Raw genomic sequence first — 25,956 nt, 5'->3', positions numbered from 1 at the left:
TTTTCCTCCACCTGCTCTCTCTTCCCATGTACTTTCTGCCACCACAGTTTGTGGGGGCATTGTGATCAAATTACAGAAGGTTCAGATTTTAATTCTCCCCCCCCAACAGTCCTAGCATATAGAGTCTTGTTTTAGTTTGATGGGGTTTGTTTTTGTTTTGTGTTTGTGTGGGTTTTTTTTTTTTCTCCCTTGATTGACAGAAACTGTTAAGCATCAGTCCAAGGACAGGTGAGTAGTATAGGATTAGGAAGACAAGTGTGGAGCAGGAGAAGGAAATTGGATGTGAAAAAGCACAAGATGGCTCTTCTGCAGTAGCCGTGTACTTGGATATGAAGCAATCTTGCATGTTGAAATGTCTTGATAGATACCAAGATAAGTCCTTGCAGTAGCAAGTTACAGAATGTAATAAGGCAATAATTCCAGTGTAGATTCAGTACAGTTGTTGACAATTTTTTTTCCTTTTTTTTTCTTCTTTCTGCAGATATTCCTGAAATACCAGAAAGCATCTCATTCTGCAGAGCACTACAGATAGCAGATTTCAGTGGGAATCCACTGACTAGGTAACTTCCACCTTCTTCTTAGTATTGCCATGCCAGAATTACAGTCTTACTGTAACAATTACAATTTTAAATAAGCCCTTAAAAGTTGTGATCTAGGATCTCTGTGAAATCTTGCCAACAATGTCTGTCTTTGGCATGGACTGCATCAAAAGTTCAATTTGAAAAGTGATGTGCATCTTTCCTGGGAGGGGATGAAATTTGTTAGCCAACCAGGAAAAATGTAAATCTGATTGTTTCAAATAATTTTAATTCCTCTTCTGAAATGCATAGGAAAACCATGCTCATTCTTGGGAGAGATAAGGCATTGGTTAGCATGAATGCATTGGCACAAACCCAGGTGCCTGACAGTTTGGAATAGACTTTAGATCAGCCGATGCAGATAATGGCTTTTACTAATGATTAAAGCTTGGACTAGCATTTCGTCACCCTCCCATGAACTGGGACACAGTGAGATGCAGTAGCATGTGGCAAAAATGCACTGTGTATGTCAGTAGCTGCTGTGGCTGCTGCCAGTCTGCCTTCTGAAAAACGGGTCTGGGGATTATGCACACTTCTAGTGTAGAAGGAGAATTTTGTTTACATTTCTCTCTTCTGTTTGCTGAAGAATTTGGAATCTATCTAGTGAACTGAGGCTGGAGATAACAAGGAAGGGATAACCTGCTAGTTAATGCCTTTGAATATTATTTGGAGAACGGTTTCCTAAACTAGCCCATGCCACAGAGGTCCTTCGTGATGCTGAGCAAGTCATATAAACCAGAGTATTCACAGTGGGCTTTGCCAGCCTGCTTTGCTTTGCCCTGTTGGGTGAGGAATATTTGCACGATTAGTAGGCTCTCCTGGGGCACAGGAGAAGAGAGTGTCTGTAATATCTTAAGCTTCTCCTGTGGTTTTGCAAGACAGCTTCTCACTTCTGTGCAGCTGAGATTCTTCAGAAGTGTACTTTAAATATTGCCTGTAGTGTATCCTAAGTTCTCTTGAAAGTCACATCTCTGAGCATTAAAGGGATCTTAATCCCTGTGCTTCTGTATCCCATCTATATAGTGAGGATAATAATACCACAAAAATCCAGTAAAATAAACTGAGGCTAAGCTGACCAAACAACTTTTTCCCAGACATCAGTGTGCAGTATATAAAGCTCAGAGATGCATCTGATGGTATTGAAATCAAAATTGTATGTATACAGAATTAACCAGGTTGGAAAAGACCTTCAAGATCAACAAGTCCAACCTATCACCCAAAACCATCTAATAAACTAAACCATGGCACTAAGTGCCCCATACAGTCTTTTCTTAAACACTTCCAGTGATGGTGACTCCACCACCTCCCTGGGCAGCCCATTCCAGTGACCAGTCACTTTCTGTGAAGAATTTCTTCCTAACATCCAGCCTAAACTTCCCCTAGTGCAGCTTGAGACTGTGTCCTCTTATCTTGTTGGTGCTTGCCTGGGAGAAGAGACCAACCCCCACCTGGCTACAACCTCTCTTCAGGTAGTTGTAGACAGCAATAAGGTAACCCCTGAGCCTCCTCTTCTCCAGGCTAAGCAACCCCAGCTCCCTCAGCCTTTCCTCACAGGGCTGTGCTCTCCAGACCTCTCACCAGCCTCGTTGCCCTTCTCTGGACATGTTCAAGTGTCTCAATGTCCTTAAATTGAGGGGCCCAGAACTGGACACAGTACTCAAGGTGGGGCCTAACCAGTGCTGAGTACAGGGGCACAATGACTTCCCTGCTCCTGCTGGCTGCACTATTCCTGATACAGGCCAGGATGCCATTGGCTTTCTTGGCCACTCTGACCCTAGCCTATAGCACTGCATGGGGTTGTTGGGGCCAATGTGCAGAACCCAGCACTTAGATGTGTTAAATGTCATGCCTTTGGACTCTGCCCATCTGTCCAGCCTGTCAAGGTCCACTCCTCCTGCCGGTCCTTCTTGCAGATGGGCATCACGTTGGCCAGCTTCCAGTCATCTGGGTCCTCTCCAGTGAGCTAGGACTGTTGAAAAATGATGGAAATAGTGTGCTAGCTGTCCTTTTCCATTTTTTTTTGGTCTGAGGAAGGCCAGAGGCCAAATTAATTTGTTTCCTTAAGCAGCAGTTATAATACACAGGTACAGTTAAGCGGAATTAACAAAAGAAGTGAGAGACTTTTTAATAGGATTGGTATAGATCTTTCTTGACAGTTCAAGAGAATTTAAAAAATGCTTGATCAAGTGGCTTCAAAGTGTAGACATGTCCTGCAAAATAATCACTCCAAGCTGTTCACTAAGTTAGAAAAACACAAATACTGGGAGCTGTTTGCAGAGTTGCCAGGTACTTTCTGTGATGAAATCCAAAGTTTCAGTTTCACCTATATGACAGCATGTAAGTTTTGTCACTAACTTGCCTACAGTGGGAAGGCCTAGTAGTGGTGTCCTTTTTTGTGTGATATTATGGAACTTATTTTAGCCATTGATTCTTGTTTGTATTTCCTCTAAGCTTAAAAGCCAGTTAGAGGTCTTCCCAATTGATGTCCTACCACTACTACAGTACGTTGTCAGAATCAATTATTGATGAACTTGCAGCAGTAAAGGGCCTAGCAGGCCACTTTTTTCTAGCTGTTTTCAGATGATTTCAGGTTTCTATTAATGAAAAGCAGGCATATTTATAGTAGATTAGACTGGGAGTCCACTGTATGCTATAGGTAGAATAGAGTAATTTTAGATGGAAGCAGCCTACAATGATCATTTAATTCCAGCTACCTGTCCACTTCAGGGCTGACCAAAAGATAATCAGGCTGTTTACTTCCAGTCCTAAACCTGTTAAAGTCGCTGTTGCTGGGGGTGTTCAGGGCGAGGCTTGACAGGATGCTTGGTTGCATGGTTTAGTTGATTAGGTGGTGTTGGATGATGGGTTGGACATGATGATCTTGAAGGTCTCTTCCAACCTGGTTTATTCTATTCTATTCTAAAATGATCTAAAAGAGAATCTAGATACATGAACTGGAGTGGCTGACCTATACTATACTCAGGATATGAAAGTAGGTTAGATGTTTTCTTGGGGCTGGAATATGGCTGTGCTGCAAACAACTGCATGTTTGTGGTTGAATGACATGGTTTATTCTATTCTATTCTAAAGACAAAATGGTAATGAATAAAAAGTGGAGCTCACATTTTGGAGATATTGAGATGTTAATAAAGTCCAGAAAAACAACAGAATGCAGTATGGAGTTGAGCACACGAGAAGCACCCCACTGCATGCGCTGTTGTGTTTCCCTGTAGGTGCAAATCTCCTTTTGGCCAGCTGCTTGCAGGTCATAACATGTGCCTTGAGCTGGCTGATGGGGAGAGCAGGAACCAAATGCTTCAGCTTGAATTTAGGTTGCATGCTCTGGAGGTCAAAAGTTAGGGTTCTATGCCAGGTGCTTCTCCTCCTCAACCTCACTTCCCCCTTTACCCTATCCTGTCTCCAGTGAAACTGCAAACTGAGCTGCCTGGGGCAGCCCAGCTTGCAGTGAGGAGTGAGTGGTATGGGAATCTGTCTGAGGGGAGGGGAAGCTGAGCCTTGCAGAAAACTGGCTGGCTGATGGACCTAAAGGCTTTGGGAGCTCTAGGAGTGTTTTGCATATGTCTGCATTTTATAGTGTAAGAAGGGAAGGATTACAAGCTGTTGTGTTTGGAACAAGTAAATGTGAAATGCTGTAACAGGAGAATATTGTCTTCATAGTGAACAGATTGTTTCTGCAAAATGCAGCAACTGAAGAGCAGCCTAGTGGGTAAAAAAAGAATGGCCATACTGTAAGTGTGTATGTAACTGAAGGCTGAATAAAAATAGTTTAATTTTTTTGCCATATTGTTTAAATTAGTTTGATTAAAAAAAAAAAAGAAATTAGAAGTGCTTAAAATGTTCTGAAGCCCTATAGTTTTTAAAGTTGCAAATTGGGGACAGGGAAGAGAGGTGGTAGGAGACACTAATATTTTCTGTTCTTTGACTCAGATAAGTCCTAAGTCCCAGGGTTTTTTTTCATACTATGATCCTTAGAATTTTCTGAGGATCATGCTGGAGTCTGGGCTTGCCTCCCTCTGTGTGTATTTGCTAAATAGACTCTTGTTTTCCACTGCATGCTCTCTTTTTTTCAGTATCTATTGCATGAATGTGAGTAATTCTGGAAGTCCTTGATTTGAATTAATATCTCCATAGGTTGCCTGAAAGCTTTCCTGAATTACAGAACTTAACGTGTCTTTCAGTAAACGACATCTCTCTGCAAGCACTACCTGAAAACATTGGGAAGTAAGTTTTTTTATACTTTATTACTATCTTTTTTGTTACACCTATTGTATAAATGACTTGTTTAATTGTATGTGATACACCTATAATGTTATTTGCTTGATATGCACTTCTATTTTTTGTGTTCTTTCCAGTCTGAGGGATCTGTTTTGGAAAAATCCCTTTGTGTTTTCGCTTGTTATGCTCAGACTAATGCAGAATCTGAAGCATGTGTGTATATTTTGGCTCTGTTCTCTTTAAGTTTTTTGAGTAACTTGGAATTTTAGGTGCAAAATTAAATATCTCTGACCTTTTGCTTTCCTTCATTGTAGTAGGCTATTGATCTGTTATTGTGAATATGTCAGATGGCTTGCAGCTTAGCTAAAAACCAGATAGTTGTTGGCACAAGAACAGATGGGTGAAAGCTGGCTGTGATGAGGATGGGAATTAGAAGGTTCCTAACTGTATGAGCAGTCTGGTTCTGAAAAAAGTACCTTCAGTGGAAGCTGTGGAGATGTTTTGTTGTTTTTTTGAGCTGGAATTTCATAAGCTTTTAAGTTATGCTTGTTAGCTCTGGAAAGTAGAGCGGGATTGCAAGGACAGATTCCAAGTTAGAGACACATGGAAAGTAAAGTGAACATTGGTTATTTGTCTCATTTTGGCTGAGATAAATATCCATACTTGGATAATTATCCATACTTGGTGAATGACAATCTCTCTCCTGCTAGTGGAGAGAAGGAATATCCCTTCCAGTTTGAAGGAGGAGAGGTAATTCTACATCTGTTCATTTGAATGTGCAAGAATAGCTTTTGCTGGTTCAGATCAAAGGCTCATCTATCTCATCTTCCTTCTACAGCTGTAGTGAATAGATGTCTAGTGAGGTACAAGAAGAAAATTGTGTGCTAGATTACTTCCCTTTCCATCCCTGACTGATTCTGGTTCAGCAGATTTCCTGAGGATTTTGGTTTGTCTAATTAGTGACCCATAATGAATTTCTCTTCCACATACTTGTCTGGTTTTCCCTTGGGCTTATGCAGATATCTTAAGTATTCTCCCCTGGAAAATAACTGCACTGGTCTATTATCCTTTATATTGATATTAATTTTAGTTTGTTGGTTGGTTTGTTTGGGGTTTGTTGTTTGTTTGTTTTTGGGGCCTGGCTCTACCTACCTTGATTATGATCCCTTGTATTGGAAGAGGTAGTCCCTATGTGCTTGCTCTGTCATTGGTGCCTTTGTAGTTGGTTCTGGGTTTGGGTTTTTTTTTTTTCCCTAGGCTGGAGAGTCTCTTGCTATCCCAGCTTCAGGAATAATCTTCATAGAACTGAAGGTGTTTGTGATTTAACTCAGAAAAATTATAGTTTGTTTCTTTTGTTGAGAAACATTTTATAGAATTTGAAATTTCTTGCAGCGTGTAATTGCTCCCTGTCTTCTTCCTGTCCCATCTAATCTTTTAATCTGCACCTGCCTTTATGGTTACCTTACCTGTATTATTATTCTAAATTGCTATGGATTGAAGTACTTCCATCTTTCTTCAAAAAGCTGTGGTAACTCAGATGTTTAGTCCTGAGTATCACCAAAGACCTATTAATCTTGGACATACATTAATGAAATGGAATGTTTCTAACATGGATTCTTTGAGCAGTCGGCGTAGTCACTAATAGTAAAACCCAACTGTTTTTCTAAATGGAGGACTCCTCCAGAAGGTATCTTATTATTAAAAGCTCCTGCAATGTAGTCAAGTTCAGACCGGCATTGCTTTAGCCACTTCCCATGGGTATGAAAGCTGTCAGCTGGCACCACTCCAGCAACAACAGAAGTGTAAAATCTCTTTTGAAACCTTCCGCAAGCACTAACAGGTACAGCTAACGTGCACCCAGTGACTGTGGCGAAGGCTTATCTAAAAATTGCATGGGTTGGGGCTTTTGTGACATTCTTCCTTTTCTGTAAAAGTTCACAAAGCTTTTCATGCACCTTTTTGTGCTGCTGGCAGCTAAGAACAGGCTTGTTCAGACTTTGTGGTTACTGAAAAGCCAGGCCAAAAATTTGGGATCCTGCCTGATTCTGAAAATGAATACAAGCAATATGACAAGCTGAAACTGTTCCCAAATCATGGATGGACTGCTGCTTTGCAGACAGTAGCTAGAAGACGGTTGCTGGATTCCCTGAGAGGTCACTGGCTCTGGTGTCTCTGGTGTCTTGCCTGTCTTGCCTGCCATTTGGTAGTGTGAGTGGTGGCAGCCACTATTTTGGAGCAAATGACTAGGAAACAGCTTTGGTTAATATAGATACTAAACATTTGCAGAGGTGTCAATATGTGGAACTGTGCAAGAATAAGGGTAAATTTTTTTTCCTATTATTGAGCTGAGGCAGTCCAGGGAAATGCCATGATATTGTTTCAGCCCTATGTGAGCTGCTGGAGAGCAGCATAGCTCATCCTCCCTCAAAGGCTCTGTCTGATTTCCAATATTGAAGCTAAAAACCAGGAGTCCTTAACAGCTTCATGAAGAACCATATACCTGTCATAATGGTCTTCATCATTTCTCCTGGAGGGTTAGACTTTTAGTCAAATCTGACAGGCTTGCTTTGATCTGGGAAGTGCTCCCAGGATACCTATCAAGAATATGAATATTGTAGTTTCACAAAACTACCTTAATAATATTAGAGGCTATTGAATTTATGCTTAAAGAAACAGACAGAAATGTGTGGGGCTGTTGTCTTTGGCTCATCAGGTATTCATCATAGGTGGAAATATGACACCTAGGAGAAACTGATGGCAAGCTTGGGCTAAAGATGCATACTTTCCAACTCAAAACCATATTAATTTAACATGAGGAAAACTCATAGGGTATCCACTCAAAATGTAACCGTTCCTGAAGTCTGTTGGGGAGTGCTTTGTTGATGGGGAGAGAGAGACCTGTCTGGTTCTGGCTGGAAATTATTAGGAGGTCAAGTTTGTAGACAATCCGAACTGCAGCCTGAAGTACTTATGGGTCACTTATTTCAGCACTGGTTAGGCCACACCTTGAGTACTGTGTCCAGTTCTGGGCCCTTCAATTTAAGAAGGACATCGAGACACTTGAACATGTCCACAGAAGGGCAACGAGGCTGGTGTGAGGCCTCAAGCACAAGCCCTATGAGGAGAGGCTGAGGGAGCTGGGATTGTTTAGCCTGGAGAAGAGGTGGCTCAGAGGAGTGTTTGGTTAAACCAGTAAAATGCTCTGTGGTTCTCCAGAGATTGCCTGCTTGTGCTCTTCTTTCCCTTCTCTGTTCTTATCTCTGCACTTGCTGGGACCCAAAAAAGTGCTAGGAATTATAAATAAAGTAATGCGAATGGTCTTTTCTAGCTGAAGAGCCCAAGTAAAGCTCTCGGGGGTATTTCGATGTGCTTGCAAATGCATTACTGGGGTTTGTGTGCTTTGGATAATAATCCATGGTGTTACTTGATGGAACAGGCTATAGCTGTGTGCTCTGTACAAGATCTGTCAAATAGTTATTAAACAGAAATATATTGGTAATGTATTCTGCTACAGTTAGGTTTGTTTTGAGAAAAACATGGAAGTCTCTGTGCTTGCTGCTGGTCTTCTGGCAACTAGAGTATATGGAAACTTAGGAAAATGCATCCTAAACTCATACAATCTTACTCTCTTAACTGTGAAACTGCCTAATTCATCTTCATATAGCACTGTGGCTAGTATGGACTTAGATTCTTCTTATTTATTTATTTTACTTTTTAAAGCTACCTTCGTAAAATCTTGTGGCACTGGAAATTTACCCTAGTGTCGTAAATGGGGAAAGCAATGGAAGTAATGGCAAATATTTTGTGAGCAGCAATATTTGGAAGGTTAGTTTGAAAGTTCTTTCTAACAGCAGATAATTGCCTTGTGGTGAACTGTTAGTGGAAGTGTGTTTTCCTCATGAAGTCAAATATCCAACCTATTTTTCACGTGATCTGTTGTATAAAATAAATGCCGATGTTCAGCTTCATCATCCCAGGCCAGTGTCTGAAGTTGTTCAATCTATTGATATGTAGTTACTGTCAGTACTCTTACTGAGCTGTTAAGAATGCTTCTGCATAGACCTTTAGTATTTTTCTTTTCCCATATGTTGCTAGAAAGGAGTATTGTTAAAGGTGTTATTGTTAAACTGGGTATTGGAAGAACATAGGCAAGGGCAAGGCATCTCTTGAACCTGTTGTCTTTCCCCTTGCCTGAGTATAGCCATGGTCAGTGTATGTCAACCTGTCATCTTCTGTGTGATCTTCAGCCCCCTTACCTAGTGCTGGTATAAATGCTAAAAGTTTTACCTTGCTAGATGAAGCATTCCTCTTTTAAGCTTATACATTGTTTTCGGGCATACTAGAAAGATGTGTGTCGTTTTGCTTTAGGACTTGATAACAAATTAGATAGTATTAAAACATCAGTACCATTTTTTTGTTTCTCATTTGTGTTCTCTTTACTCATGGTGTGGGTGCTATCTGGAGTAAAATAGTGAATGTTAAGCATGTGAGGTATTTTACCTAATAATTAAGATGGGTGCAGCTTTGAGCAGGAGTTGTCCTGTTGGCTAGTCAAACAATTTAGAGAAGCAAGTTACACAATTTAAATTCTGTGGGAGTGCCTTTTTACAGCATTTCTCAGTCTGATGAGAGCACTACTAATTTCCTTGTCTATTCTACAGAGCCATTTGTGTCTATAGAGCTGCCCAACAAGCAAGCACAACCTGTTCCTTGCAGCGTGGGTAGCACTTAGGAAATTCCACTTTGCTTCCGGGATTTTTCTTCAGTATTTCCTTATTTGTGTAACACCCGAAATGTAGGGTGTGACATTCCCCTGAAGTTCAAAACTCAGAATATTTTTATGTGAGGGTAGCTGGGTAAATCAGGGTGTTGGTCTGTAAGGTGTCTTAGGGCATACCTTACAGTGGTATGAATAATTCAATATCTGTCTGTTCCTAGCACCTTCTCTGTCCAGTCCATGTGTCCTGTAGTGTTGGCTTCAGAGCGAGTTCTTCACCACTAACTGGCCCACTGTAATGTTGGCTTTCTACCAGCAAAAATGGGGGAATCTTAGAGATCCATACAGTGCTCTTAATAGCTTAACATCTAGAAAGAGAAGGGAGATTGTGTCAGCTTTTTGCGTTTGTTTATTTATTTGTGCTTCTTGGGCTTGAATGAATTCCAGGTACCTTTTGGAAAGCCTTTTATGTGTGTCTCTGATGTTTAATCTAGCATCAGACTTTCAGATGGGTACTTCGCAAGGAACAGGCCCTAGCCAAAAACCCCAGTCCTTACAGCATGAAATGTGTTATTTGAAGAAGATAGATAGTTGTCTGTCAAACTCTTTGGGGACAACAAAATCAACAAGTTTCTTTAAAGGCTGAAGCAGTGTGCAAAGCTTCACTACTGTGCTGTGAATTTGTGGTTTAAGGCCTGCTGCCCATGAGCACAAACCTGTAACTTGTATCCAGTTTTTAGCTTTCACTATTTTTTCAGCAGTTTTGCGTGTGCCTGAAAAAAAAAGATACAGATTCCAAGGTTTAAAGTATGAGATTATTACTGACTGGCAGGTAGAGTGTTTTGGAAATTCTCTGCCTGAACTCTAGCATGGCAAATAAAAAACTTTCCTCTACTATATGGAATCTTTATTCCCCTCCAAAATGTGCAGATGGTTTCCTGCTCATTATTTCTAAATCCTGAGGATTCATTGAAAGTCATAGTAATATCATGATTTGTAGCATCCCCAGCATTCACAGCCTCTCCCATCCCTTTTTCATTTTTTTTCCTTTTTGTCCTCCAGAGAACTGCAATAAAGTGATGCAATGAAGTAGAATAGCTTTATTTAGCTTTAGAAACTTTTTATGTGGGAATGGGTGAATTTCTTTAGCTGGGAAAGATATCCTTCTGATGCTGATGACTGATGAGTGTGGTTTACCCCCAAGCTGCAAGCAGGCTGAATGGATCTGTGGACCTAACTACTGAAAGGGAATTACCAGGTAAGCAGAGAAATTTTCCTCTTAATGTCTGCAGCTATCAGATAGAATTCTGAAATAGGGATTTCATTATGACTGTGAACATATTCAAAAGAACAGAGCAAATGTTACTGCACTTAGGAGCATTGTTTTGCAGAAAGACTTGTTACAGGCATTCTTTTGAAGTGTCAAGTGTCGTAGAACCACACATGTCCAGAGATTTCATGGTAGAGAAACGGTCACTGAGCATGGCAGGGTTTGTCTATTTTGAAGTTTTCCCCATAAATTTGAAATCTTTAATGTTGATCTGAATAAGAATAGCTGGAGAAGGAAAGATTTTCATAGGCAAGGATGATGTGCTCAATGCAAACCATTCAGAAGCAGATCAGAATGACATGCACATTCTGATAATGGATTCCTGGGCTAGTCCTTGACTGTATTTTTCTTAGCGTATGCTAGGGTGCCTCAAGTGTGGATTACACAGCTGGTAGCGTCACATAGAATGGAAAATGCTCATAAAATTGTGTAGAACAACACAATGTAATTCTGTTTCAAGGTTTAGCATAATAATATCTAATTAAAATACAGTCTTACATGATACAACAGAAGTGATGGAGAGGCTTATTTTTGCGAATACATAGAAGCAGCACTGTTTGTAGGTAGTCTGGCTAGTCTGATATAAATGGTATTAGAAGTTCTCACTCTGGGTTATCTGAATTTGGCATGACAAGCAATGTTTAGAGAGTTAGAGTAGGTAGAGCATTCCATGGTAATCACAGCTGTTTACTAAATGACAAAACTGTGTTAAGAAACTAGAAAGTTTATTTCAGGAGCACTGTTTAACTATGCAGTAGTGAATGCAGTGCCATCTGGCCTTTAAAGAAGAGATAACAAGAAAGAAATATTTAACATATTTAACAATTATTTTTTTAATATAGAGTACTTGCATTTTTTAAAAAGTCATTAAAGATTGATGTTACATGAGTGGAATGGAAGAGATTTTGAGAATGAAATCTTCTTGTAAGAGTGAATTGCCTTAGCCTCTCCAACCTGTTTCAGTAATCTTGATAAGCAAATTGAAGAATGTTCAGTTAAAGCATTCAAAAGTAAACAGGCTGAGCGTTAATTACATCTGTCACCTTAATTAGGCTTTTTAAAGGTCATAGGGAGTTCAGTGTTCCTGTCCATTTTTTGGACCATTCCTCTTGCTGCTGTGTGTGAGGCAGAGAGACAGTAGAGCTGATCTCATCAACTTGAAAAACAATCTTCTGTAGAAAATTTAGTTAGCACCTTAGACTACCTCTGTTACGTATTTAGGGAATTCCTTAGCTATGAACTGTGAAACTTCCCTCTGGTTTTAAAATTTGGATGTGACTTGTACTACAGGCTGTGTGTTCCATCTTTCCTCCAGTTAGTGGCCTTTATCCTTCTGTTTTCAATTGTGGAAGATCTGTTGCCTTTTGCAAGCCCATTTAGGGTATTGACAATTCAGTTAAAGTAACTGACTATGCAAATGCTCTTCCTCTGGCCTTCAGAGTCTTTGCTGAATGTCTAGAATGATAAAATGATGAACTTACTTTTGTGCCTATTTAAGGTCAGTCTTCCAAGGTAGGAGTGGTTTCCTTCCATAATTTCTGATCACTTCTCACAGCTTTGTAGAAAGTGGCAAGTATGAGGAATATAATACACAATTTCAGATTTTCTTACTAGAACTGTTCCTACTAGAATGTTGTCTGCTTTTTAAACTCCAGAAGTGGACTGCTAAGGAAAGCCTCATGTGCCTTTGCCTGAACCTGAGAGCAAAAAGATAGCATTTAACTTAATTGCAAGTTACTTCAGGTTGCTTTGCCTCCAAAAGAGAGGAGGGGAACACTTTCAAATACGATCTGGAAGAATGGTCTTTAAAAGTACTGGTGGGACAATAACTTCATCAAAACTAGATCTAGTTACCTTGCTTTGCAATTGTTTTTTGCAGCATCCCCTGAAGTGGAACTATAGGACTTTACATGTATGTGGGTAGTTTGCTCTGAAATGGTTAGATACCCTCATTTAGGAAAATTAATGCTTCATGGAATTTCTGGCTTCCTTAAGAATTTCTGGGATTCAATATCTAAGAATTTTCAAAAGTCGCTTTCCCTATTGCATGGTGTGGGCATAAGGTCTCTCTTTTTAAATTCTATTGTATTCTTAGAAAAAACATAAAAATCATTAATGCTGCTCTTTATCATTCACACCGTAAAACAGGTTTGGATGACCAAAGAGGCAGGAGATTGGTTAAAGCTGACCTTTAGAGGAAAAGAGGGCAGGTGGGGGAAAGTCACTTAAGCTTAAGGTAGTCTTTTGTGAGAAATAATCTTGAGAAAAGGCAATTAACTGCAGTCCTGTACTATTTGTAGGCTACCATACAATGGATGTGAATTTTAAGGTCCTTTTATGATAGTTTTCTTTAATTATATGCCAACATTAAAGAGTGTTTGGAAGCAAAATAAGCATGTTCTGTTGTATCTTTTAAAAAGGAGGGTAAAATGCATACCAGGAGTGTGTAGACCACAAACTACACAGTTATATGTTAACAGAACATTAAGGAGTTTAGGAAGCATAATCTTTTCCTATAAGGCTGATACTATTTTTGTTGTGTAGGAAATGACATTTCACCAAAAAATCTACATGAAGCTGTTTTTTCAGACACTGAGGAAAGATGTGGTTCTGGCAGTTATGTGAATGGGTGAAATAAGGCAGACCTGGGGAAGAACTGAAGTGGCAGTTAACTTCAGTAAGGGGTGTGTGCTACAGAAACTCTTGCAACCATCTGATTTCATACTTTAGATTGGAAGGAGCCTTCAAAGATCATTTAATCTCACCCTCCACTTGTGGGCACAGACATCTTTGTTTAGATCCAGTTGCTCAAAAACCCATCCCACCGTGACTCCTAATGTTTCTGGGGATGGAACATCTGCAGCTTCTCTGGGCAACTTGTTGCACCACCCTCAGTGTAATTCCTCCCCACCCTCTTTTATCTAACTTAAACCTACCCTCATTCAATTTAAAATCATTGAATCGTTGTTCCTTTCTCTGACACTATGGGCCCTGGTAAAAAGTTTGTCCATATCTTTCGGGTACACTCCCTTTTAAGTACTGAAAGACTGCGATAAGGTCTTCCTGGTGTTTTCTCCAGACTGAACAACCCCAGCATTCTCAGCCTTTTTTTGTAGGAGAGGTGTTCCATCCCTCTGACCATTTTTGTGGCCCTTCTCTGGTCCATGCCTTGTGCTGGAGATCCCTGAGCTGGACACAGAACTCCACATGGAGTCTCATGATAGTGAAGTAGAGGGGCGGAATCACCTCCCTTGATCTACTGGGCACACTTCTTTTGATATAGCCCAGGATTTGATTGGTGTAGAAGTTAGAGTTTGGAGACCAATCTTTTCAGACTTTTTGCAGTCAATGAAGAGAGGGTGAGATTAAAGAGGCTTCTTTTGGGAGTGACTTGGGACAGCAGACTATCCCAAGGGAGTATGCTGAACCTTCAAATATTTATGGTCTGAGTAAGTGGAACTTTGAGAGCTAGCTGGTGACTGATTAATGCTGTTAATTCCTTGGGGGAGGGGGGGGGCAAGAAAAGCTGTGAAACATCAGGTTCTTGATGAATTGTTAGACTGCAGCTAGAAGCCTTGTGGGTGGGAATTGCTTAATAGGATCCTGTCAGATGCATGACTAAGAGGTGTATCCTTGGGTCAGGGTCATACATGTCACTGGTCATTTTATTTGGACAGCAGAGATGGGCTGTAACATATTGAAATATGGCTAGTTAAGTCCATTAAGTCCACTCTTGTTAGAGTACCACAGTTGCATTCTCATCTCTTAGAAGACTCTTGATAGATGGAAATCCAGCATGTTCCTTTTCTGCACAAAAATGAGGCTGAGTTGACTGGTTTAAACTCCTTTCTTTCCCCGTCTGGTGTCGTGATGGATGTTGCAAAGGTTACATGCTGTGTAGAGATCCAGGGGCATCTTAACAAAGATGGGGAAATTGATGAAACTTGATGGAAAAGGTGCAGATGGGGCCATGCATTTCCACATATGCTTTAGTTAATCTCTTCTTACTTTGCTTCCTTGTTTCCCAAAACATGATTTCCTGTCTTGCATGCTCAGCTGGGAGGTGCTCTTGACATAAGGTCAAAATGCATGAATTTTATTGCTCCAATAAGAGAAGGCTGTTGTCCAATTTTTATTGACCTTTAGCTTTTGTATTAGCTGTTTCATAATCTACTTTAATTTTATCCTACCCTTTTCCACATTTCTCTTTCCAATTTTATGTTTTTAACTTAATTTTCACAAGAAAATAGAACATGTCTGATTGCATTTCCCAGAGCTTTTCTTTGCCAGTGCACCCCAAGGGCTTGGGTGCTCTCAGTTCTTTTGCAGGGACTGGGATAAAAATGGGTTATATATCATGGTCTGTCGTCACTTCTAAAGCTGACTTTCTGTTCCTTAGAATAGAGGAATGATGCAGTTGTCCCTGATGAAGAAAACTCATCTCAGTTTTGTCCTTTATAACTTTACAGGACAGAGTATATTTAATGTATGTGATGTAATGAAAATGTAATTTAATCTAAGCTATCTAGGGAACATGTCTCTGTCTTTTTTCCCCCCTTTATTTTTATTTTTTCTTTATTTTTTTCTATTTTGTTCTTCCTTCCCTTCCCTCTCCCCCCCCCCTTTAATTTTTTTCTTTGTATCCTGGTTTGTTCTGTTATTTTTCCGGTTCTTAACTGCAACTGATGTTGGGTGGGTTTTTTTGTTTGTTTGTTTGCTTGGTTTTTTTCACTTATTGCAGTGAATTGCTGTTGTTCAGAGAGTCATCTGCTATTAAAATATTTGGTTTATATAGCACATTGCTAATGACAATCTCTTTGTATTTAACTCAAAATAAAATTTGCTATGGAGAGACAACAGCATGCTTTGGATACGATCTGAGTAACTGTTTCTAGTCTTACCTTTATTTTGGAGGAGATTGCTGTGGTTGTCAGGAAGGAATATTTGTGGTGTTCCCTATCTGTAGATCAACTTAGATTTGCTTTTCTCTATCAAATCCTGACAGGAATGCTTAGGAAAGCATTTATGGATTACGTTGTTGCTACTAGTTGTGTTCTTAGTTACTGATTTTACATTATTCTTTTAATTCTCCTGGTGGTGGAGTCACCATCCCTGGAGGTGTTCAAGAGGGGATTGGACATGGCACTTGGTGCCATGGTTTAGGCATGGGGTCTGTGGTGACAGGTTGGACTTGATGATCTTTGAGGTCTCTTCCAACCTTGGTGATTCTGTGAATACCAATAGCTACAGTTACTTTAGGTACAGCACTGAATAAGCATTTCTAGTTTGTAATGAAAACTACATTATTTGCCATGTTATGACTAAACTGGTGTATTGTACTTCTACATTCAACTTGTTTCCACCCTTACACCAAAAATCATCTGGAATGCAGATGTGGAAAACTTTGTAATTACTTCAGTTGCTGCATCCTTTGCCTGGCTTGGCTTGTGCTCAGTACTTTCACAAGAGATGCTCTGTGTTCGAGGTGTGTGTGATTGCTTTTGCAGCGACAGTTATTACAATATTACTACTTTTTACAAGCTTCTGTGAATCAGTTTCTTATGATAGTCTTGGAAAACAACTTTGTGGGGTTTCTTTGTTTCTTTCTTTTTAATTTCTCCTTTAGTATATACATGCTATTTTGCTTGTACATTTTCTGTCGTGGTTTGGTTTTGTTTGTTTGTTTGTTTCCTGTTGTTGAGAGGAAGGAAAGTTTGTGTTGGAGAGCAGTGTGCAATGTTCTATGGTGCATTTGTGTTTGTAAATGCAGCTGGGGAACAGCTGCTGATGTAACCATGTTTCTTGTCAGATTAGACTATATTGCTGTTGCCTTTGTGTTTTATGAATCAAAACAGGTAAGCCTGCCATGACTGGTTTTCTCTCCTAGATTAAGACTGGGATTAGAGGAAGACTTTGAAATAGTTTAAGTATGACTTCCTTTAGTTCCTTCCATAGACTTCACGAATACTCTTCACCAACAGTGCACCCATAAAATTTAGTGCAGAGGGAGAAGAAGAAAGTATTTCATTTAGTATATTGTGAAAAATCTCTATCTTAAGCTGAGAAGAGGAAGAATTGCCGTTTCTGGAGAGAAACCAGAAAATAGATTTGAAAAATAGCAAGAAATGTAGAAATTTTCTTGCAGATGACTTAAAATCCTGCTTTTTAACATAGCTTAAGCACAGAAAAATGTTAGTGAGTGTACAGTGTAAGCCTGTTGCTAAATGTAATGAAGAATTTTACCTGTGTAATATATCAGAGATTGATGCTTCAATACATCTGCATGACTTTTATATGATGCTATTTTATGTGATGTTACATTCTCACAATTCAAATTACAGCACAAAGGCTTGTTGGGTGCTATTTCTGTAACCAGTCATTTAAGAGTAATGAGTTAAAAAAAAATTTCTCTGATTTTATGACTTCATTTTCAGGTGGATGCAACTTAAATGCTTTGGTCTAATGGGGCAATGTTGCTGGTATAAACTTCACAGGCTTGGTCTCTATTTTGTACTTGGTGGGAAGCTTCATTTTGACTTCATTTTTGGGGTCCACTTACACTGGGTTTGGGCTTGAGATTTTTTTAAGTAGTAGAAAGGATATTTTTAAAAGGTGGAGAACATTGTCTTTGTTTTGTTCCAGGGCAGAGTTACAGTTGTGATCCTTCTGTGGGTGAGGTGAAAAATAAAGCATTTTTCCTCCAGAAAGCAGTGTAATTAGAGATGAATATGTAATCCTATAGGCAGCTGAGTCTTATAAGAAGAAACTGAGTCTGGGACTTCAGTTTGTGTCAGGCCTCCAAAATACATGGTCCAGAGCTGGATGCAAAGACAGCAGCTGGAGGGTTACCACAAGGACACAGCTATCCAGTGAGTCCTCATAGCACTGCTGACTTAGGCAGTATAGATGCCTGGCTTGCATCTTTTTGGTAGCTGTACTGGCTCAGGTGTTTAAGGAGATTTATTCTGTGTTGGATTAGGGATCTGTGTTACTCTTTTTACTGAGTTATTTTTAAACAGGATCAATTTCCTGAGCTGATTCACTAGCCTGGTCCCAGTTTAATGATATGATGAGGATGGTTAAGATGGTGGTTCCCAAGTTCTTGCTGTTGAATATGGTTTTGCTGACAGAGATTTCTATTTAATCACAGCCAAAGTGATGTCTGATGTAAGAAGAGCAATTAAGAGATTGCACCATTTTACTCTTCTGTGCTTTAACGTTATGGGTAGGGAGAGACATCCAAGCAAGGTGATCTGTAAACACAGGATTACCAGGCAGGTTGACAGTGTGTGCATCCTTTCTGTGTTCTCTTGATAGAAGTGAATCATAGGCCTCCTGTAATACAAGTGTGAAGAGAAAGTGTGAAATTTAAAAGAATTTTGGAATATGTTTCTAGGAAACCTGTTTAAAAAAAAGTCAGTGGCCAGTCACAAAAAAAGTAATGAGTGAGAAGCAGACCCGTGTTCCTCTCAGAGAGAAACGGTTCTCCATCACCCCCTCTCCACCTCCACTGCTTTGGTTTCTGTGAGGATGTTGGATACAGCGAATCATCTTGATTTGTGTTTTTTAGTATTAATGTTTTTTCATATGAGAGTTTTGTCTTGTGTCATTTGAATGACAGCTTCCATATTCCCTTGATTCTGTCAAATGATTTTGAGTGGCAGTAGCTGACTTATACTTGCTTATCTTTTAATTGAATTTGTAATAGGTTTCTACTGAAATATCTTCACCTATATGGCATGTTTTAACTGTGGTGGTTTTGTTTTCTGGAGGAAGACAGAACCCTTTGGGTAAAATGTACCTACTTCAAAAGCTAGAGAGGACTGCTGAGACCTGTAGTCAGAGCTCCTGTGAGATTTCATTTACTGTTTTCTGAATGCAGTACAAAGTAGATGCTTGAAATAAGAGTGTATTTTTCAGAAATCATCCAGAATCAATCCATGAAAAATCTTCTTTCCCCTTTAATAGCTCATTACATCAGTTATGGTGCTTTCTCTGCTTGGATAACTCTATTGAAGTTGCAATACAAAGGTTTTTCTTTTCATTTTATTCAAATTATCAGCTGTTTGTTGTTGCTTTTTTACTGGGATTAACTAACAATTGAGTAATTCAGTATGTTGGTATTGTTTGAAGTGAAAACAAGTTTTAGGTTTATGCAGTCTGAGTACATGATCGAGTTTGTTTTCCTAAGATGTACAAACAAAAGCATTTTGGGTTTGGATTTAACATGTTTCAAATTTAGTGCAGTTCCTTTTTTAATATAGATTTTATTTCAGCCCTATCATGCTGTCCCCCATTCTCTGCCCACTAAGACAAAACATATTTTGCTGTAGGAAACTACTTATTTGCAGTTACCATATCTGATTTTTATTTTTCCCTGGGATGCAGGAGGATTAGAGCCGATTATAGTGTTGGGATAATGCCTGACTCCTTGTGTTCCATTTAGTCATAAATAAACCCCTGAAAAATCTGAATGTTGCTATGGTGATGTTAGTAAAAGCCTAGGATATAGAGTAAGTGAGCTGCTTAGAAGCATAATGTCACTTACAGTAATGAGCATGCTGTCGTTGGAACAGTGACGGGTTTACTTAATGCTCTGTAAAATTGGTAGCCTGCACTAGATTCTGAAAGAGTAAGTACATGCAATAAATCTGAATTAAGGCCTGTTCAGAAACACGCAACTACTAACCTTGTAACAACTGGAAATTTGTTTCATCATCCTTATTTTCTAGCTTTAACATGTTGAAGTATCACGGAGAAACAAGCAAAAATGTCTTTGTATGCTGCCTTTTGCATGATGGTCTGGTTACATTTAAACCACAAAGAAATCAGTTCATGGCAATTTTGTTTGAAACTATGTAAATACACTCTCTTCTGAAGGGTGGAATATAAAAAGATCTCATTAAAATGTGGTTGGCTTTTTTTTTTTTTTTTAGTCTCTATAACCTGGCTTCACTGGAACTTAGAGAAAATTTGCTGACATATTTACCTGAGTAAGTGACATTGCATGTGTTTGATTATATTGACTCAAAGTGTTCTTATTCTTAAAATCTGCTAATGTGAAAATGAATGACAGCTAGAAAAAGCCTTCAATGCCAATTGACAACCTGCATGAGAGATAACACTTAGCAACACTTACTTACATCCATTAATTCTAGTTGTACTTGGTTAGTAGCCGGAGCCTGTAGACTGTGTTGATTTTGCTTTGCTCTGTAAAAATGTTCTTTATAAAATACAGCAGCATTACATATTTCTTCCTGCATGCACTGAGCAAGTGCACTGGCAGTGGAGGTGGTGGCTTGGGTTATTCTCATGCTGAAATTTTGTACCTGTGAAAGTAGGGTAATAGGATCTCAGATGTCCATTCTGAGCATCTGTCCAGATTGTAGCATTTAAATAAGTGTTTGTGTTCCAGAGCTGGACACAATACAGTCTCTTGAGAGCAGGGAAGAATCACCTCTCATGATCTGCTGGCCTCAACTTGCACTGGGAGAGGTTAAGACTGGGTATTAGAAGAAACTTCTTCACTGTGAGAGTTCTGAAACAGTGGAATAGGCTCCCCGAGGAGATGGTTGAATCACCAGCCTTGGAGGTGCTTGAAAGAGGCATGGATGTGGTGCTAAGGGACATAGGTTAGGACCAGACTTGGTAGAGTTATACAATGGCTGGACTAAATGATCTTAAAGGCTTTTCCAGTCAAAATGTTTGTTTGTTTGTTTGGTTGGTTTTTTCTTTTTCTTTTTTTCTTTTTTTTTTTTCTTTCAAGATGAATAGTTATATTTTGGAAATCTTTTTTGGCTGCCTGGAACAAGCTGCTGCTTTTTCTAGTGAAGGATTGCCCATCCTTCAGTTTCTGGCTGCTTCTTGCCCAAGTTTTGGTGTCTCCTATTCTGCTTGCTGCAGTGGGGTTGGACTAGATGATCTTTCAAGGTCCCTTCCAGCCCCTAACATTCTGTGATTCTGTAATCTAATAGATACTGTAAGAGATTTAACCTGTTTTAATCAAAATCTCTTCCCCAGTCACTTGGGGGTCCTTTCCCTTGTGTCAATCTACCCAGTGCCTCCATTGTGGCTGTTTATAGCTATGAGCCACAAGGCACTTTAAATGTTAGTGGTCAAAATATACAAGTTGCTAACCAGGTTTTGCCATGTGGTATCAGAATGAAGCTATGATAGATGCTGACAATTTTATTTCTCCTGGAAATTTCAGTGTCAGTAATGTAGCTGACAAGTCTCTAGCTTTCTTGCTAGTGTGGCTTGCTGAATGTAGACAAGAACTCTACAACACACTACTTTTGAAATAGAAGGATGGCCATCTGTGTCTGTTCATGATCACAACCTTTTACATCCACTTGGGGTTCTTTCTGTTTACATCCTGATATCCAACCTGAAATACTCCAGAAATGGATAGATCGAAATGAGATGATAAATGATGGATTTATATAGTCTTGAATCACGCTATTACATGTGATGACTATGAGGAATTTTTATTCAGTTGCATAATTCTAAATTTTCCCTGAAAAGAAATCTAACCAACTACACTAAACTATGTGGCATTGTCCACCCTGAGGGACTAATGGTTAGAATAAAGAACAGTGATTTGATTGCCTGTACTGAGTTTCATGGTTTAAGGGCATACAGTTACACTGACAAACCAAATGATTTTTTTCAGTAAGATATTACTGCAAATAGTCTGTGCCCAGTAAAATAACTCTGTGTGCAATACATTGTAATTTGATGCAAGTTCCAGTAAAATAAGTTCATTCAAATAACATGAGATTTCTGCTGTTTTAGTCTGATGTGGTTTTGTTTGATTTATCTCACAGATCACTTGCCCAGCTGCAGCGACTAGAAGAACTTGATTTAGGAAACAATGAACTTTATCACTTGGTAAGAGAACATGCCACTGAAAGTGCATGTTGATCTTGTTTTACACATTGTTTTTGTTGTAGGACTGCCAAAACTGAAGAAAGGAAAATACATGAAAGGAGAGTCTTTTTATAGGTACAGATGAATTTTGGCATTGAGTCAGTGCTTCCCATGTCTGCTTAGCCTTGCTCAGAACAATATTACTTTAGCCAAAACCAGTCTCTGATCTCTAGAAAATGAGAGCACAGCACAGACTTTTTCTGTGGAAAAGCACGAACTCTGCACTTGCACTTGCAAGGCTTCTGTAGGCAGCTGAATGGGCTGAGCACAGACACAGCACAGATACAGGCTCAGCTCTTTTCAGGGTGAGAGTAGGAATCTTTGGGAATGGGCCGAGGCATACTGTTAAGGGTTTCATTGTGGCAGATATAGCTACCAAAAGGTATGTCATCTCTGTTAAGATGACTCAATTAAATGTTGAATGTGCAATAGATTAAGAGTGTTTGTTAGTGCATGTCAGGTAAAGTATAGTAGCATGTTACGCTATAGCAATTAATTTGTATGATGGTCTTCTGAAATGCTTAGTCATCCTTGCCCTGTTTAGGCATGGTACTTTAAAATGATGCTTGGAGCAAGGATTGGTTTACTCAGACTGTAATTACGGGGTTGCCATTTGGTTTTTACTTGAAGCTCCTATGGTACTTAACTTTGTTACTTTTTGTTATAGCCAGAAACAATTGGTGCACTTTTCAATCTTAAAGACCTCTGGCTGGATGGAAACCAGTTAGCCGAAATACCTCAGGTAAAGACGAGCTCTACGAATATTGCTTTGCAGATACTTTTAAAAGAAAACCTTTTCGTTCATACCTAGAGGGAGGTGATCTGCAGTTTGATAAGTTTTCTTTCTTCACTTTGCCTGACTTTGGTTTTGGATGTGTAAAGTTTTTCTCAAGTTCCTCTGCAAGGGATTTTACATGATATTGTACATTGTCAGATATTTTCTTGTTAACATTTTGACAACTGAGTTGGTTCTAATAGAGACATTGTTCAATTTGTAGGATGATACATCCTTTGTTTCCAGTCCTTTTTTCCAATGATCAGAGTTGTTTGAGTTAACCTTCACCTTTTGTCCCTATCTAAATTGCAGTTTTGACAGCTTTGAGGATGATTTTTTTTTTAACAGTCATCTTCTTCCATTGAAATAGTGCTTGGTGGAGGATCAATAATAGCACTGTTGCCATAAATAGAAATTATGATTTATGCTGGCAAATCCCTCATCTGACATCAGTCATGGGATGAGAGGCCTTAGCATTTAAAGAGTACAGCACTCTGAATTCCCTTTCTCAAGAACTGTTGTAACATGTGGGATGGTTTCTTTTCCCTCTTTCCCTCAAACCCTATTTTCTCCTGTTCCTTGTGCAGTTTGCTGTTATTTGCTGTATCGATCTCATTGTCAACAGTGTAACTTCAACATCATTTACAGTTTAGTGGACTTTGTTGTTGTTGGCTTAGCCTAATAATTTTTTAAGTAGATGTAGTTAAACACTGATACTTATTCATAAAAGGCCAAGTGTGACTTCAGCAGCGGGTTTTTTGAAGCTGGCTGTTATTGTGTATTTTGTCTGATGTCCGAAAGGTGAACTTGCAGGATAAGGGGTATATGTGTGCTTAATGAAAGATTCTCCAAAAGAAAAGAATGGATCTTGTGAGTTAGGATCATGGCTGCCACTGTATGCTGATTTCATATAAAAGTAAAGGACAGTTCTGCCCTAGCCCTTCTGTTCTCTGAAAGATGATCTGAATGACTAAAATGAGAACTATTCTAGAGCCTGTATAGGAGTGTCTGTGTACATGGGGAACGGGAGGGTGTGTTGATGGCTAATTAGGGACAAAGGCATTTCTCTTTCAGACTTTTAAACTAATTGGTGGATTACCATTGTAAAAAATTAATCATATAATTGTGGATGATGGCAGTATAACTTGGTGCTTCAAATATGCTTGTTACAGCAACACTCAATTCCTATTTCTACATTTGTTGCAGTTGGGAGAGGTAAAGATATGAAATCTCTGGATGTCATGACATCTTGCTGTATCAGCCAGAAGAAACTAATCCTAATTTGCCCAGGGTTAATTGGCAGTGGCACATTTTAATTAAGTGGAGCCTGATAATCTGTAGTTCTGAAAAAAAACCAACTTTGCAGTCTTTACTTGAGGGAAACTGCAGTGCTGGCTGGTGCTTGCTTGGGTGTGCTCAGTACACCTTGTCTGACTACTGAAGCTAGTCTGAGTATTAGAATAAGAAACTGTGACTGGATCACTTGGTTGGCTTATCATATGCAAAATATAATTGTATAATTTTTTTTTTTGCCTTGCATTTAGATGTCATATGAAGGATGGCTGATTTAAATTGCACACAGAGAATTGTTTCTCTTTCTGGAATTTCTTTGTGATGGTAAATTTTTCAAATTACTTTGTTACATGTTTGGGCGTGACTTAAAATTTTTGCCTTATATCGCAGGAAGTAGGAAACCTGAAAAACCTGCTTTGTCTGGATGTTTCTGAAAATAAATTGGAATGCCTTCCTGAAGAAATTAGTGGTCTGACTTCTTTAACAGACTTGCTTGTTTCTCAGAATTTACTTCAGATCTTACCTGATGGTATTGGTAAGTACAAGGTGAATGCTATCACTTAGAACCATATAATCTCATGTAAATTGCAAGTAGTTTGTTTTGAGCTCTTCTTGTGCAAGACTTTGGCTTGTCTAAGCCTTTTGGATTTATTTTTTGCTTAGCAAGGAATGCCTAGCTCTATTAATTTCACGTTTTAATTGTCTGCATAATGACTGCCTCATAATCCTCTTTGCCCTTCACCTGATACTTAGGGAAACAAAAGTTAATACATCCGCTTTGTTCATACTGTGTCCGTGTCACCACTGTAATTCTTCAACAGTGTAAAATTCTAGCTTATGATATATTGTGGGTCACTTGATAATATTGACTGACAGTATTGCTACAAAAAAGAGTTTTTAGTAGGGCAGTGTAATTGTCTTCTGTTGGACAATATAATTAATCCTGTACTGAACCCAATGGAAGGCTGTTCCAGCTTCACCCATTAATTTTCACCCTTGAGTGAAAGTACAACTTTTCTGTGTCTGACCCCTTAAAAGAGGTTTCATAATTGAATGTCTTCTGAAGTGTTACCTGTGCCTTTTAAAAGGCACCCTAATGCCTGTAGAAGCCTAAGAAAGGATAAATGTTTTTCTAGAAGTTGAACTTGGGAGAATAGGGTGGGTCCTACAGTTGGCTTAACTGTGGTTGGTAGAGAGGTGAAGCAGCCCTCTGGTGATCTAAGCTGGCCAATGCAGTTGTTGTACATCAGAAATGGAATGTCAGAAATGGGGGCTATAGCCCCCACAGTCTGAAAGATAGGAGCTTGTCTGTAGCCTCAATGGGTGAACAAGAGGAGATCCCACCTCTCAAGAATCCTGTTTAATGGAGAATCTTTGTTGGGGAAAGTGATTGGGAACAGCCAATCGCTAGTTTAGACTAGGCCTAGTTTGCATGTACATTTTGTAACATTTTTGTAGATGTTATTTTCTTCTAAAGACAGACTGCTACTCATGAATATAATAGCTTGCTTGTGTTTTGAAAATAATGTTAGAACTTCTTACATGAAATTGAGAAAATCTGGTCTGGTTGGTGAAATGAACCTCACTGATCATTGTGGAAGCTATGGGGAGCAGCTCAGCTTCCTTGGTTTGTTACTGAACCTTTGATTGGTTTGTTTGATCTGTAAGCCCTTAAAGCAATACCAATACCAATGAGTCAGGTCAGCAGTGGCTGTGTCTTGCCAAATCTCTAAAGCCCCTAATGGAAGTGGATCCAGTACCTCCTGTACTGCACCACTTGCCAGTGAGAAAGCTAGAACCACCCACCCTTTGATGTGAGGCCATTGTTGTCTTGCCTGCCACTGCAGGGAAGAGTTTAGCTCAGTTATCTCTGTATCTGTGCTTTGGGCACTTGTGGGCTGTTCCTACATACATCCTTGGCTGCCTCTGGGTGTGAGTCAACAAAGCCAGGTTTCTTAGCTTCAGCTTGCATGTGCCCTGGCCATCTTTTTGCTTTGTACAGAACCCCTATCAGCATCTCTCTTGAACTGGGGAGTCAAGAGGGGCAGACAGGATAGGACATGAAACTGAGCATGGGTTTACAAGTGTGGCTCACTGG

At 39.4% G+C, this 25,956-nt stretch overlaps 1 protein-coding gene across 2 annotated transcripts in view; it reads left to right on the top strand.

The window, feature by feature from the left end:
* LRRC1 (leucine rich repeat containing 1) overlaps positions 1-25,956 on the top strand; it is a 74,203-nt gene that overhangs the window by 30,026 nt on the left and 18,221 nt on the right. For both annotated transcript variants that reach the window (XM_054179946.1, XM_054179947.1), the window contains exons 3-8: positions 482-560; positions 4,731-4,820; positions 19,798-19,854; positions 21,688-21,751; positions 22,458-22,532; positions 24,249-24,393. In XM_054179946.1, the coding sequence (XP_054035921.1) occupies positions 482-560; positions 4,731-4,820; positions 19,798-19,854; positions 21,688-21,751; positions 22,458-22,532; positions 24,249-24,393 (510 nt within the window). The remainder of the gene's footprint in view (positions 1-481; positions 561-4,730; positions 4,821-19,797; positions 19,855-21,687; positions 21,752-22,457; positions 22,533-24,248; positions 24,394-25,956) is intronic.

Source organism: Dryobates pubescens, chromosome 3 (genome assembly GCF_014839835.1).
Source record: "Dryobates pubescens isolate bDryPub1 chromosome 3, bDryPub1.pri, whole genome shotgun sequence".
Lineage (NCBI taxonomy): Eukaryota > Metazoa > Chordata > Aves > Piciformes > Picidae > Dryobates > Dryobates pubescens.
This window is presented reverse-complemented; position numbering and strand designations above follow the sequence as displayed.